Here is a 14,168-nt window from a genome sequence, read left to right as displayed (position 1 = left end):
CAATAAACACAAGCAACTCATAACCGCACTGTAGAAGGAGAGACGGAAGGCCCATGTGTGGTAGCGCACGCTTTCTCAGTTCTTCCATCCAGACTACCAATAAATATTTTGAAGCCTTACATAAAAAAAAAGACTTTATTTGCAATTAACTGCGTCTCGGGCCTGGCTCAGCAGAAACACAGACTTAATGAAGTAATTATGGATGTCTGGGTTACAGTGGGACCTGGCACCCTAACCTCCGGGCTAAGATCACAGGGGGGAAAGCCCGGCTCTGGAGTGACTGCGATGGGAGAGAGAAAGTGGTGTGGCGTGGAGGAGTTTGTCATTTTTCTGCCCTGATGTGGCAGACGGGATGAGCGCATTTTTTTTGTCGTGTGCTTTGTTCTTAAAAAGGTCACCTAGAACAGAAAAATCAGGGGAAAGTCATAATCAGCATTCACGTGCAGCCTTGGCGAGGGACACTCATTTGGCACTATACATCCAAGCTACCGGTATCCCTGAGACTCACAGTCAAACATTGTTTGACTGCAAAAAATATGTGGTCAAGGCCCAGTTAGATACATGTACGTAGTACATGATCATTGTCAGACAGAAACATAGCCTACATAAACACATAAAGGCATACCAAAAACAGAGAATGCATGTTAAAAAGAGCAACTTTACAGTAATACAAGTGTTGGAGCCAATGCTGTGATGCAGGGTTTAACATTTTGGTGTGATACATGACATTCTGGGACACTCAGGCATTAGGTTTAAATTTTCTTTTTTTATTGCGTTTCTTTGTTCGTAGTTTTGTGTTAACAAATGCATGCTGTAAAACTAAAACCAACATTTTTATAATATGTGTTTATGGTTTTACTGCATTAGATAGTCATTGAAATGGTTATCAAATCATGATTTTGGCTTCTTTGACATATTTCGGAAAGTATTTAAGTATTTAATTAGAATGACTTGGCTGAGAAAGAATATGGATGTAAATTACACCAATGTGCATTTTAAGACACATAAACCCTTATTAGAAAAATAAAGTTGTAATGGCTTTCTGTTCTATATTCAGTTGCAATGGATAATACAGCTGAGAGCAGAAAATTCAGTATGCCCAAAAGCGTAGCAAGCACAGGCTATTACCTAAATTCAAATAGCCATCAAACTGGCATTTGTTTGTTAGAGTGCAGCATCATGTTGCGAAACCTGGTATTGTTCTGGTCTGGACAGTGGGTTCCAAAGATCAGAGGAATAGCCAACCCCCTTAGGAACACTTGCACAACTTCTGTTGTTGTGAACTTATAAAAGAACACAAACTCTGTTTATACAATGAATATGTAAAAAAATAGCTGCAGCATTTCAGTTTTTAGTATTTGTGATTGGGGCAAGGTTGTTAATGTCGGTTTTTTGGTCTCTCCACATTGTTGCCTAAAATGTAAGAACCAAACTTCTGCCTTCCTGGTATGGAAGGATGTCGATCAGACTCAAATCATATGGCACTTAACATCCAGTGTTTGCAGTAACAGGAATCCATCCAGCGACTCCTTCTCAGACCAGTAAGAGCACACTGATGATGGCCTTCTCATGTGTTTGTTATGGGCCTGATTTGTTATAGCCTGTCCTGTGTGCATTAATGTCTGGTGCAAAGAGAGTATAGAAGAGGAATAGGATATATACACTAAGACAGCCTCTGCAGGCAAATCAATTTTATTTCCCACAGAAATGTGATGTACCAAACCACAAGCAGGCCTACAGGTACGTTGTACAGTTGTGGTGTCCACTGCAGATCCATAGGTCTTTGGTTATGTTTCAGCATAGATTCTAACCTCTTTTTAGAGATTACTGATTGCACAGGGAACCAGAATCACTTGTTGTTCCCACTATCAGTCAGCTGCTGGTTGAGAGGCATCTCTAAAACCCCCTGAACTACAGGTCTCCAGGACCCCACTGGTGCACAGAACAGAAAGGGAAAAAAACTGGGAAATCAAACTGGAGGAAGTGGATGGTGTGATGGAACAAGAAGGCCACAGACTGTACCCAGATCAGTTTTCTCAAACAGAGCATCAGGTAGCTCTGGTTACCACAACATCACATCTTAACTACCAATCCAAAGTCTGTCTGAAGCCATCACTTTCCATCAGTCCTGTGAATGTGTCGTAGCAAGAAATCAACCACACGTAGCACACCATTTGTAACATATCACAGAAATACTCATAGTCATTCTAGTTTTTGTTGAGAAACTACTGCATTTGAAAGAGGCTATCAAAAACCTCTAGGAGCCTACTAGACTTTGCAGGGCTACAGTTGCCACTTCATGGAATTCACAGCACATGCAGAATATAACACTATCTGAGCAATCATACCCAGAGTCCAGAATACAATTTTTATTACAGCACCGCGGTTATTCTGTGACTTTGCATTAGTCTTACATTTTGTTCTTTCTCTTAACTATTAACTGTTCAACATCTATATATGCAAGTCAGTCCACACAAGACTGACAAAAATGAGAAGTTAAAAAAGCAATATTGAATTCAAGCTCGTTTGTAACATTTACTGCATTCCTGTGAATCTGGAAGGGGATGTCGAGAATGCTGCTACAATTAGCTTATTAGCATGCAGCATTCGTTAACATTGCTAGCATAAAAACATTAGCATCTCTTCATCTCCCAAGGTACATATGTAAACATTCACCAGTAAGCTACAGCATTCATACGAATATTCCTTTCAAGGTCAAGTTTATTTGAGAATTATTAATATGAAAGTGGTATTCAAAAGACCATTGGCATCGACTGGCAGGGGTGGCCAGGCCTCTAGAAATGCTGGTCTCACAAAACCATGTTCATTTTAAGGGCATAGGTCCAAACCATTTGGTCTCCTCAGAAAGGCAGAGGTGGGACCAGTTTCTCACAGCGCCCCCTTGTGGTTCCATTTACCCTCTCTCACAGCCTGTGAGTAGCCACTGTGAGTAGGTCTGTGTCCTCTTGCCAATACATTTGAAGAGTCAGACCGATTTCAGCCTCGCTTGCATTAATTGATGCATGAGTGTTCAGGCATGTCTTGAAGACAGGGTAGGGGAGGGATAGAGTGTTTCTGTTGAAGGAGGGGGGGCCGTGTAACCGTCCCATGTCAGAGTGGAGACATTTCTCTTGATGCTGTCTTGATGCTGAAGGAACGTTGTCCAGAGGTCGAGGTGAAGCTTCAGAGACAGAGACAAAGACATGAGAAAAGAAGCAGTCTGTCAGTTTGGAGCAAAGTCTAAATTTGACACAATGGTAAATTTCATCATTTCATAGACAATCAGATTGGACTCTCTTAAAAGTCTTATCCTACTTGACTCACCCTTGTGCAGAGTCCAATTTAAACGTTTGTATAGTAGCCAGTGATGGGTTCTGCAGCTACATTTTCACTGTCCAAATAAAACTAAGACAGTGTGTAAATAAAACTACACAACAGGGCAGACGCATGCACCTTATGAAACACATTTAGACAGCTATTACCTATTAAATAACGTTTGTACATGGTTCTCACAAGCGTTTGTGTGAGAGAGTGTGAGTGTGTGCATGCGTGCGTGTGTCTGTTAGTGTGTAAGAGGGAGAGAGCCATTTAGCCAGGAATCTGACAACACAATGTGAACAGAACAAAAACAAATCAAACAAGAAACACTGTTACACTTTACACCGAGAGAAAAAAAGAACAAATTTCCCAACGTCTTTTTTTCTGTTTAACAAGCGAATATTTGAGCTGGATCTCTCTCTCTCCCTCTCGCTCATTCTCTCTCTCTCTCTCTCTCTCTCCCTCTCGCTCATTCTCTCTCTCTCTCTCTCGCTCATTCTCCCTCTCTCGTGTCTAATTACAGCCTTTCCTTTCCATGCCAAGAGAGAGAGAGAGCCCAGTAAGTATGTGTGTGGGTTTTCAGATATCAGATGGATGTAATTACACCATAATACACAAATTGCCAGGAATTGCTTGTTTTCTCTTGCGCCGGGCAGGAGCCGGTTTAACGGACGGAACCTGTAAGAGTCCGCGTGCACTGCTCTGGATGAGCTTTCGGATGCTTCTACACCGAGGGTTCGCCTCTGAGCCTCACAGCATTGCCACAACTGTGCAATATGATTCACAAAAGTGCTGCTCAGCTGTATGATTACCGCATGGCTCATAGCACCACCACACAGTCATGAAACATGACTCGCAACGCTGCCACACAGCTATGCAACTTGTCTTAAAATGGTCCCACACAGCTACACAACTGCAAACTCACTCCCAGCCCAATGCACAAGTGTACAACGTGACTCAGCACACTGCCACACAACTATAGCCTACGACGTAACGCACAGCACTGGTATGGTGCTATACAACATGACAAAATGTTGCTCGGCAGTTACACACATTCACAAAACCGCTCCACACTTCTTCAGCCTGAGTCGAAACTCTACAGCATGGCTCATAACACTGCTACATAACTGCAGAACCGCTGAAATCACTGCCCCGGGACATTGTGCCGTGAGTCGCAACGCGCAGAACTTGTTCGAAGAAACCGTTACATGTTTGTCTGTGTCTGCATGAGAAATATTAGGTTTCCTTCGAAAATAAAGGCCGTTCCTTGGCCTTGCTTACACAGCATCTGGGTGCATTTGTCCCGGCAAAGTATCCTGCCAGTACTTTTACTGAGGTGTTTGAACTCCACTCATTCAGTTTCCTCCGCTTTAATAACAGTAGGTGGGCACGCAGAGGTGAGTTTCTCCTGAAACGAATTAGCCGTTCCTTTGCGCTTGAGGTATTCGAATCCAGATCTAAACGACCGCACAAATTAGTGCGCGTCTCTCGCTGGACCGTGGCGCATCCCTCACAGCGAGGGCTGTGCATCCTGCTGATATCAAGAAGTGTTGTCCTGAGAGCGACTCCTGTAGCGAACGTATCGAATCGGAATCCATTCACCTCCCTGTAAAGACCCATTTAAAAGGGCGAACACTAAGACAAACAGCAAGGAGATGCAGCAGATTGGTCCACTTTGGTGAATTTCGCAAAAGGAGAAACTTCTGGGTTTGGCTAATATGCCACATGACTCATAAAGTGTATTGAGACAGAACATTATGTTCAAATTGTGGCAGTGTTTTGATAGATGCCAGAATGCGTGTGGATAACGTTGAGGGATAACGTTTCTCAAAGTGTAACATCAACGATACTGTTATTGTATTCTCATGAAGATGTTCATGATTGTGAGTTTGACATAATATTTCCATGTGAATCTAAATGTTTTTTTCGTGCAAAATCGGTAGCAGATTTATCCCTCTTTCTTGCCTTTGCTAGCATTTACCGTTGTTCGTCACGCACCACAGCGAACATGTCACAGATTCCATACCATGTTTTGAATCTCTTTGTATCGTTTGATTTCAGTGCAGTTGTGTTCTTTTATCGTAAACTTAAGCTCATAGTTATGGTCAAATTAAGAGTTCCAGCTGCAGGGCTGATATACAATATCGAATCTTCTTGTCTTTGCAGTTTTTTTTTTTTTTTTTGTAATTGTCTTTTTATTCACTGCAATAAAAATATAGAATTATTGTCCGGCAGTGCTCCAAAACAATAGTTTTATTTTCCCAGACATCATAAACACAAGCAGTAAAACACAGCGCTAATGGGCGCTGCATATGATGATTTTGTTCGTGAGTCAGAAAACAGCGTCCAACTCAGTTCTTATTACCTTACCATGACCAACAGGAGGAGTAATTATGCAGCTAAAGGATTATAAACATGAATGCTGCACATTCAGTGAACAACTGTATGTCACATGTATATCTGAAAACATGAAAACTACCACCGTGAATTCAGGGTTGTCAAAGGCAGAAATGCCTGAATGTTGTGTAAAGTTGTGAATCTGAATTATGAAATAAGAAGGGAAAATTGTCTTCTGTGTGGTCAGGTCTCCACTAAGCCCACGTTAACAGCTCTGATAACTCTGTCGATGACGAGAGGATGTTGAGTGGTGGCCAGGCTGAGAGTTGACGGACACAAGCGTGCGCCTGGAGGGCCTTCAAAGAGCCGAGGGGCCCTCTCCTCAGCTCTGGGACAGACACAGGAAACACACCAGCGCCAGGCCTGCGCTGCGAAAATAAACCCAGGAGACGCACGGCACTGATCTCAAAACTAACACAGGTTGAAGTAATCCCACCATTATCACTGACGCAGTATTCCTGGTGATGGAGACGTTCTGAAGTGTTTCAGGTTGAAATTGGGGTCCCTCTCTTAAAATTTAGAGAGGGAAATGTAGGTACACACCTATTTAACATAGTATCAGCCATTACGGCGCCATCTTAGTAAATGCACGGAAATAGTGATTGAGGCATTGTTGTTACAAAGTGATGAGGTGCTGTCTTCGCATCCCCAGTGTTCAGAATATAACAATGACATTTTGTGAAAAAAAAAAAAAAAATCCACTTGCAAGAACACAGACGTACCCTGTAACATTTGGGCTGGAGGCTTCTAAGATAGTGTTAGAGTTTTCTTTATGTGTTCTTAGGATGATTACGTTGTCTAAGCTAGCAACAACAAGGAAAGATAGGGAAAGATTTGAAGATTATATATCGAAAGAGATTTATGCAGTGTATATGTAATGTAAAGATTTATAGATATACATCTGTGGGCAACAACTGGAAGGTAATCAGGTTTATATCAACTATGTGGTACCCATCACACATTTTAGTAGATATAGTATATTCAGTAAAACATCAGGCTTTTATTAGTAATATAAGAAAAAGATTAAATCCCTTTTCATTAGTGAACACTGGGAATTCAGGTAATTAATTAAGCCTGGAAATTTGATTGAAGATGAAAACCAGACTTTCCAGCCCACCAAGGCCTTCAGTTAGGCTTTTTGGATCCCGCTAATTGAAGGATTAATTTTTACAGAGAGAAATTGAACAGCAGTTTAGCCAAACGATGAGAAATCTATTTAAACAAGCATCTGCATGCAATTTCGTTTGCTACTTAAGCTATTGATGGTGTTACAAGTAGTGGGAACTTTATATATGATTTATTTATTTTTGTTGATTATTATGAATTTGCATTAACATTCGTCCTTTTTCAGGGAGTCTTCCAATGAGACAATTCAAAGGCAGATATCAAGAATTCTGTCACTGTGTAAGATTGGATCTGTGAGGCTACTTTGGCAGGCCCAAGTAATAAACTCACATGAATGCATGCAGCTCCCGATTAATAAAGTGAAAAAGGCTGGTGCGCTGGAGTAGGAACGTCCTACCAATAAAGCTGATGCCATTGCGATTGTGCTGCACCATGGCAAGGGGCAGGGACCACAAATAAATAACAGTTACAATTTACTGCAATTTTATTAGAGGAACATTGTTCTCTGACTTAGCAAGTCTCTCTGGATATGCACATCGGCTAAATGACTAAATGTAAATTTAAATGCTTCAAATAACTGTCCATAACTTACATCGCTTACAGAAATGTGCTTATAATGGGGTGAATAAGACACGACCCTAAGACCATAAGATAAGGTTATTGTAAGCGAAACTGTGCTAGGATTCCAGAGTATAACCTCTAGTACTATTGTATGTGTGTCATCATTATGCTTCTATCTTAATTTTTCTTCATTGCTCAATGTGTTAAAAGGTCTACAAGGTGTAGTATTAGAATGGTTCTCAGTGTCTTGCCAAAGGTGCCAAACGTACAGGGCTTCTGCACCTGCAGCATACTGCAGATCTGACGTCTGTCCCGCCGCGCAGAGGGCCTCGGTGTTTATAGGCTTATTTTTGGCTCGGCTGCCTCGCATACGTGTCAGGGCCAGCATTGTTTTCCCGCGTCCCATGGTAGCGCATCTGCCTGGCCCGGCCTGAGCCGCCCCCCCATAAAAATACGCGCGGCGGCGGCGGCGATCCGACGTCGGCAGGGCTGGAACCGAGCTGTGACGACCCGGCTTGGAAGACGAACTGAACAGAACGCATTGTTGCCTCCCTGCCAGGCGAGGCTCCGTCCAATCCAGGCACAATAAATCACACGAGCTTTCGCGCACGCAAACCGCAGAGCTGACAAATAAAAGACAGCTTTTCCTTCACACGGTGATATGAACCCTCTGTAGGCCCGGCTATATACAGCCCGGAAACTGTCATTCAGCATCGCCTATATTGCATGTTGTATATTGTGTTGCGCTCCAGTTCTCTGCTGGAGTGTGGGGCACTACATTCTGGTAATGAAGAGTAATGGTTAAGGAACAGTGTGGTTTGTAAAGAGAGGGTTGCAGGTTTGAGTCCTGGGATGGACCTTGCTGTGGCACCCTTGAGGAAGATGCCTAACCTAAACTGCACTGGCATCCTGCTGTATAAAGGAAGAATATGTTAAATACAGGTTCTGTAAGATGTGTCTCCTGAGCAAACAAATAATAGTAACAGTAATGAGATTATTAATTATACTAATAATATTTAAAAAGTTTCAGTTTGAGACAATGTACGAAGTTGGTGTTTTTTCTAAAAGAACAGACTAAGAAGTACATAGAAAAGAAGCTCTGGTTGTACACACATGTACCATATCTTGTTGAACATCTTCCTGACGTTGGACTAGGGACTGGATTCCAGTTGTAGAGGTCTAATACAGATTTTACCTGCTAACCCTTTTATTATGAAGTTCAATACTGGACATTTTTCTGGTAGTTTTTAGTGCCTAATTCTGATAGCTCCACTCCAGACCTCACGGAATGAAATACTTCTTGTGTTTGCCCGTTGTTTGAATTCTTTTTGTTCTTGTCGAACTAGTTTAGTTCCTACAATATGTTTAAACACAAATTTGCACACTGGCAGTTTTACGATCCAATATACTAGCTCTGGGAATAAATTGATTTTTTCCCCCTATTTTCTTGCTAATTCCAGCCCTGAAAGGCTTTCTATCCTCTTTGTTGCACAATAATAATTGGTTCAGTAAGCCTGGGAGAATATTTTTGAAATGCTTAAAAACAAAAGATCACTGTCGCTGTGGCACCTGAAAAGGATGGAGGTCTGAGAGAGAGGGGGGATGCAAGCACACACACACGCGCGTGCACACACACACACACACACACACACACACACACACACACGCGCGCACATATACAAACACACATATGGGACACATAGGCACACACACACACACACAGGTGCAAACACACATATGAGACACGCAGGCACACACATTCAGTTCAGTTCTCTGCCCTCTCCCTGAACACACACCAGTGCACACACACCTGTGTGACACCTCGCAACTGTTTCCAATCTAAAGGTTCCTGCCAGCCTGGGCCCTGCAAACCCTGACTGCCTCACGCTGGACAGGAGCTCCTGTGGCGAGGACACAGCAGGAGACCTCACCTCTCCCTTTCAGCTCACACTCCTGCTCCATCTATACAATAACCAGCTGGCTTTAAATGAATGAACATCCACAGTCACGGCCCCATCCCCCACTGTTCCCCCCGGACCAAAATCACACAGGCGGCACCGGGGACGTCCCACCTAATTCAACCATTAGCTCTTCGGAAACAAACTTTTTTCACTTTTCACACTTTACAACCTTTTTGGTCTGCGGAGGTTATTTACAAAGCGGTTGGATATCGTGATTTTGTCCCTCTGCTCACTCCTTTAATCAAGGAATCTTACAAGTGTTTCCCCCTTGTTTCCACCAAAAAAAAGAAAATAAGAAACAGGAGAGCACAGGAGTATTCTGTGCTGACAGTACATCTCGCAAAAAAAAAAATCCCTCCATTGCTGGGGAAATATTACCCCGTGCGGTCTGTTTAATAATAGTGCCGTCTGGTCTTTTACTGGGCTGCTCACAAAGAGGCTAAATTGTGCGACTTCAAACGGCAAACCACAAACACGTGGCCAGGCTAACAGGAGAGGCTGTGCTCAGGAGCTATCCGATACCGGGCCTTGACACTGGGGGGAGAGGGAATCAGAAAACACCTCGTTCTTTTTACCAAGCGGTTTCCCTAGCCCCAAGCACCAGAGACACCATTCCTCTGCTTTGGGTGGATAAACACGGCACAGAATAACATCCATCACAGTGTTGCTGCATCTCCACAGTTACGACGCGTTAGACACTATGGCAGGGATACAAAGGCGGCTTTTCATTTCAGCTTGCAAAAATAGAACTGCAAATGGAAGATTTTTTCAGCAAACCAGATATTACCTGCACATATTAATCTTTACAGTGAAATGGATGTTTGATGTCAGATACATAAAATATGAGTAACCAAATAATTCGAATAAAATATAGTGACTTTTATGTGCAATAAGATTATTATTATTATTATTATTATTATTATTATTATTATTACTGCAGTCACCGTGATCAGTAGTTCTTGGTGAACCACATGTATGACACGAATGGTTTGGGAAAAAAAAATGAAAGCTGAAATGATTTTAATAATGTGGTTTTCCAAAGGGTTTGGCTGTAGGGGAAGATCAAAGAGAAGGAGAAAGACCAACATTACATGATTTCAGTGTCTACAAAAAAAGTTCCATGAAGGTTTTTGATGTTTTTAAACCTTATTTTCTGTCTGTGGGTTTATTCAAATAATCAGTTTGGTTCACTTTTAATCAATCAGCATATCAGCAGAATATATTAGCAATATTTAGTGGAAAATTATTCAGTACAGTTCACATGCAAACTTAAATATAGGGTAACACATTACAGATACCCTCAGGTACAGATCAGATTTGGATATATTTAATATCTCTTATTTGTACTAATTATTACTCATGAACATTTGTTTCATCACATTAAAAAAATCATAAAATGCTTTTAAAAGTTTAATTGTAAATGATTGATCAATAAAATCAAATCAAACAGACATAGCACGCCAAATAAACTTAGTGAAAATAAATGAATAATTCTGACTAGTAATTATTGTGTCAGTATAAATGGATTAAATCATCATCTGTCCTAAACTTCAACTTATAAATGAATGTAGGTGCTTTCAACAGAAACAATTTTTGAATTCAATTTGGAAATTGTTGAGATCAACAAACTGCGGTCATGTAGAAAAAGAGTAACGTTTGAATTTAATTTTCAGTCAAAGTTAAGGACGACTGTTGAGTGAACCCGGGACTTTTTCTCTTGTACTAAATTTAAGCCAAAGTTTACACCAAATTTAACAATGTCAGTAATGACCCATGATATTGCCATTTTATTCTTATCTCTATTTCTTCTGCATGGTGTCATCATTACCATTTATGTTATGGGTATGTATGATTTTCGAATGCCCTCACTTGAAGATTAAACTAATTACATGATTTAAATAGCCGGTTGCTTTAAAGCGATCTGAGATGAGGTGATCTACGGACAAGTTACACACCAGGAGGAACAGCAACATTATGTGCCATTATCCAAATTTACGATCTCAACAATCACTTCTGTTCTCAGAACGCCAGCGTTTGAAGTTCTCAGCTCTATAAGGATTGCTCTAAATTTTGCCGTGCACAGATCACTTCTCCGCATTTTCATACATAGTTTCACACACAACATTAACATAGCCAAATATGTGTTTCTTTGTTTTGCTGTTTTTTGCTTTTTTACCGACACCCTTGTTATGCTCTGACAGGACTATACATAGCTTGCAGTGGTGGCCCTGTAGGGAAGCTCTAAATAAATTCTCCAGATTAAATAAATAAAGAGATAAAAACAGATGTCTAACCTTCCAACAATACCCAGCAAATCAGTTATTTCAGTCCAATACCTGCATCTACCATAGGACAATGAAAAATGTTATGTCCTCATGATAACGTTGTACCATATCAGTCTACGGCGCTTTTGTGCAGTGATATCTTTCTCAAGTCTCGCTGAGAGTAATGTTTCTATCCTGTCAAGCTCACAAAGACTGCGAATTTGCACTGCTCTCTGATCAGTTGTAGGGTCATGTAAATGCATGTGACCTCCACTGTGGCAGACCTGGAATCAGATGCTCATAAGCACCCATGGCACTGATGAAGATTCCGAGCAAGGGAGAAGATGATTGTCAAGGATATGTATTTTACTCTGGTTCAGGGGGTTCAGGAGAGTTTGACTGTCCACTATAACATTATCCTCAAATAAAAATGAGCTGGTGTTTCCTAGTCCTGCTCATACTTCTCTTTATTCTTTTTATTAATTATAGACTATGATCACAGCAATTCTCATTCCTGTCAATCAACCAGGATTGCTAGAGTTCATGAGCAAAGCAGTCTGTTGCAAATCATCATGACCTTTAACAATAATGTTGGATAAGCTGATAAAAATGGTCAAATCTGATTAGAAATAAATGATGTGAATGAATTATGAATATTCAATATGTGTCATTCTCAAGTCTCCAGAGACCCCTCATATTCTCATATTACCACATGAAACATACATTTCCACAGGCCACTAAGGGCACACAAAAATAAGTCACTGAAATAAATGTCACAAAAAAATAAGAAGAACATAAATCAGAAATGGCTCTCAGGTGTAAGTATGCGGTATGTGATTTCCGAGGTGGAATGGTGTGGTGCAGATGTGATGTGAGAGTGGAGGTGCGGGAATTAGGTGTAAATACCTGGAGAGGTGCGGCTGAGGAGGTCAGGTGGGGTTGGAGAGGTGGGAGGGATCACTGGGCCGAAGGGGAGGGGTGGGGCAGGGTGAGGGTGAGGGTGAGGGAGGGGTTGAGGGGGTGATGAGTGGGAAGGGGGGAAGGGGGGAAGGGGGGGGGGGGGGGCGGGGTGGCTAATGGGTGGCAGACATTGACCAGGCCCCCTCCATCCTCCAGACAGAGAAGGCGTAGCTGAGTCTCTCGTGCGCCAGGTAGTTGCAGCTGGCCAGCTTGCTGTCCATCTCGTCGCTCTGCAGCACCTGGTAGAGGAAGTCGATGTAGCGCGAGGCCAGCTTGAGGATCTGGATCTTGCTCAGCTTGTCGGAGGGCAGGGTCGGGATGATCTTGCGCAGGGAGGCGAAGGCGTCGTTCAGCGACTGCGTACGCTGGCGCTCGCGGACGTTGGCGATCACGCGCTGGGTGTGCAGGTCCTCGAAGGGCTGCCGGGACCCCGCGTCGGACCCGGGGGCCGCCGGCACGGCCGCCGCCGCCGCCGCCGCCGCCGGGGGGCTCTTCTTCAGCCGCTTGGGCCCGGACGGCGCCGCCGTGCTGAGCGGGCTGCCCGCCCCCTTCTCCTCAGCGCCGTCTTTCTTGGGGTACGGCACCCGCTTGCGCCCGCTGCCCGTCTTGGGCCCGCGCTCCAGCTCCTCCTCGCTGGCCACCCGGCCCCCCTCGGGGGAGTCGGCCCCGGAGAGCTCCTCCCTCATGGCCGCGTCGACCCTGCGCTCCCTCCTGGGCTGTGCACTCTCCGTCTCTCTGTCCGTCACTCTGCCTGCCCCTCCGCACGCCAGGGCACGCTGGCACCAACACACACTCTCGAGTTTCACGTAACGTCAAAGCCTGGGGGCGACAAAAAAAAAAAGCTGGATATCCGTGCGTCAGCTACACCGAAGCAGGGCAGCGCTCTCTCGCTATGACAACATGCATGTCGCTTGACTCTGCGAGCAGCTTCCCATCTCAAAGCAGGTCGACCACCACAAGCATCTGCTCTCCTCGGCCCGACGTCGACCACTCTTATAATGCGTGTGGGAGGGGCCCTTAGATCCACAGCTGGACCGGAGCGCTGATTGGCTGAGTCAGGTTCCTATGGGTGTGTCCAGGCCCGGGACAGCAGGAAGTGGACGGGGTCGGTGGTTGGTGGGAAGTGGGGCAGAAGCAGCCGGATGGGCCAATCAGCAGAAGCGTGGCTGAAGTTTTACCAGAAGTTGTCTGAAGTTTATAGGTTCCAGATTTCGCGAAAAAACAATCCACCTCTCCACCAGCTCCCCCCTCCCTCTCCCGTCCCAGCTTCTCAATCCTACGCCACACCAGCCTTTTTGGTCAAGAACAACTGTTCAAATTTAGACATTTTAGAACTAGAAAAGCAATATGCACCTTTCATTTCAAAGTTTCTACCTCCTTCTTTCCGTCTCCCTCTCTCTCTGTCTCTGTCTTTCCTCTTTCTTCTCCTCTTTCTGTCTATCTGTATTTCTCTCTCTGTGTTTCCCCTTATTCTGGCTTTATGCACATCTTAAGTTGCTCTTTAAATATATGGCCCACCATTAGCATTACTAACACTGTTAGCATACAGCCGGGTCCAATGCGGTAGTATCACCCAGCCCCC

General features: G+C 43.5%; 1 protein-coding gene across 1 annotated transcript; it reads right to left on the bottom strand.

Annotated features, from left to right (window-relative positions):
• Nucleotides 1-12,699: 12,699 nt before the first annotated feature.
• LOC118781207 (twist-related protein 2-like) lies at nt 12,700-13,526 on the bottom strand. Its single transcript, XM_036534138.1, has one exon. It carries the CDS (start codon nt 13,270-13,272, stop codon nt 12,700-12,702), a length of 573 nt encoding a protein of 190 aa, XP_036390031.1. The 5' UTR covers nt 13,273-13,526.
• Nucleotides 13,527-14,168: the final 642 nt, after the last annotated feature.

This window comes from Megalops cyprinoides, chromosome 7 (genome assembly GCF_013368585.1).
Source record: "Megalops cyprinoides isolate fMegCyp1 chromosome 7, fMegCyp1.pri, whole genome shotgun sequence".
Classification (NCBI taxonomy): domain Eukaryota; kingdom Metazoa; phylum Chordata; class Actinopteri; order Elopiformes; family Megalopidae; genus Megalops; species Megalops cyprinoides.
Note: the sequence above shows the minus strand (reverse complement) of the source record. Positions and strands in the feature narration are given on the sequence as shown.

What these genes read in the sequence shown, in the direction of transcription:
- LOC118781207 (XM_036534138.1), bottom strand. Translation starts at nt 13,272, where the DNA reads ATGAGGGAGGAGCTCTCCGGGGCCGACTCCCCCGAGGGGGGCCGGGTG.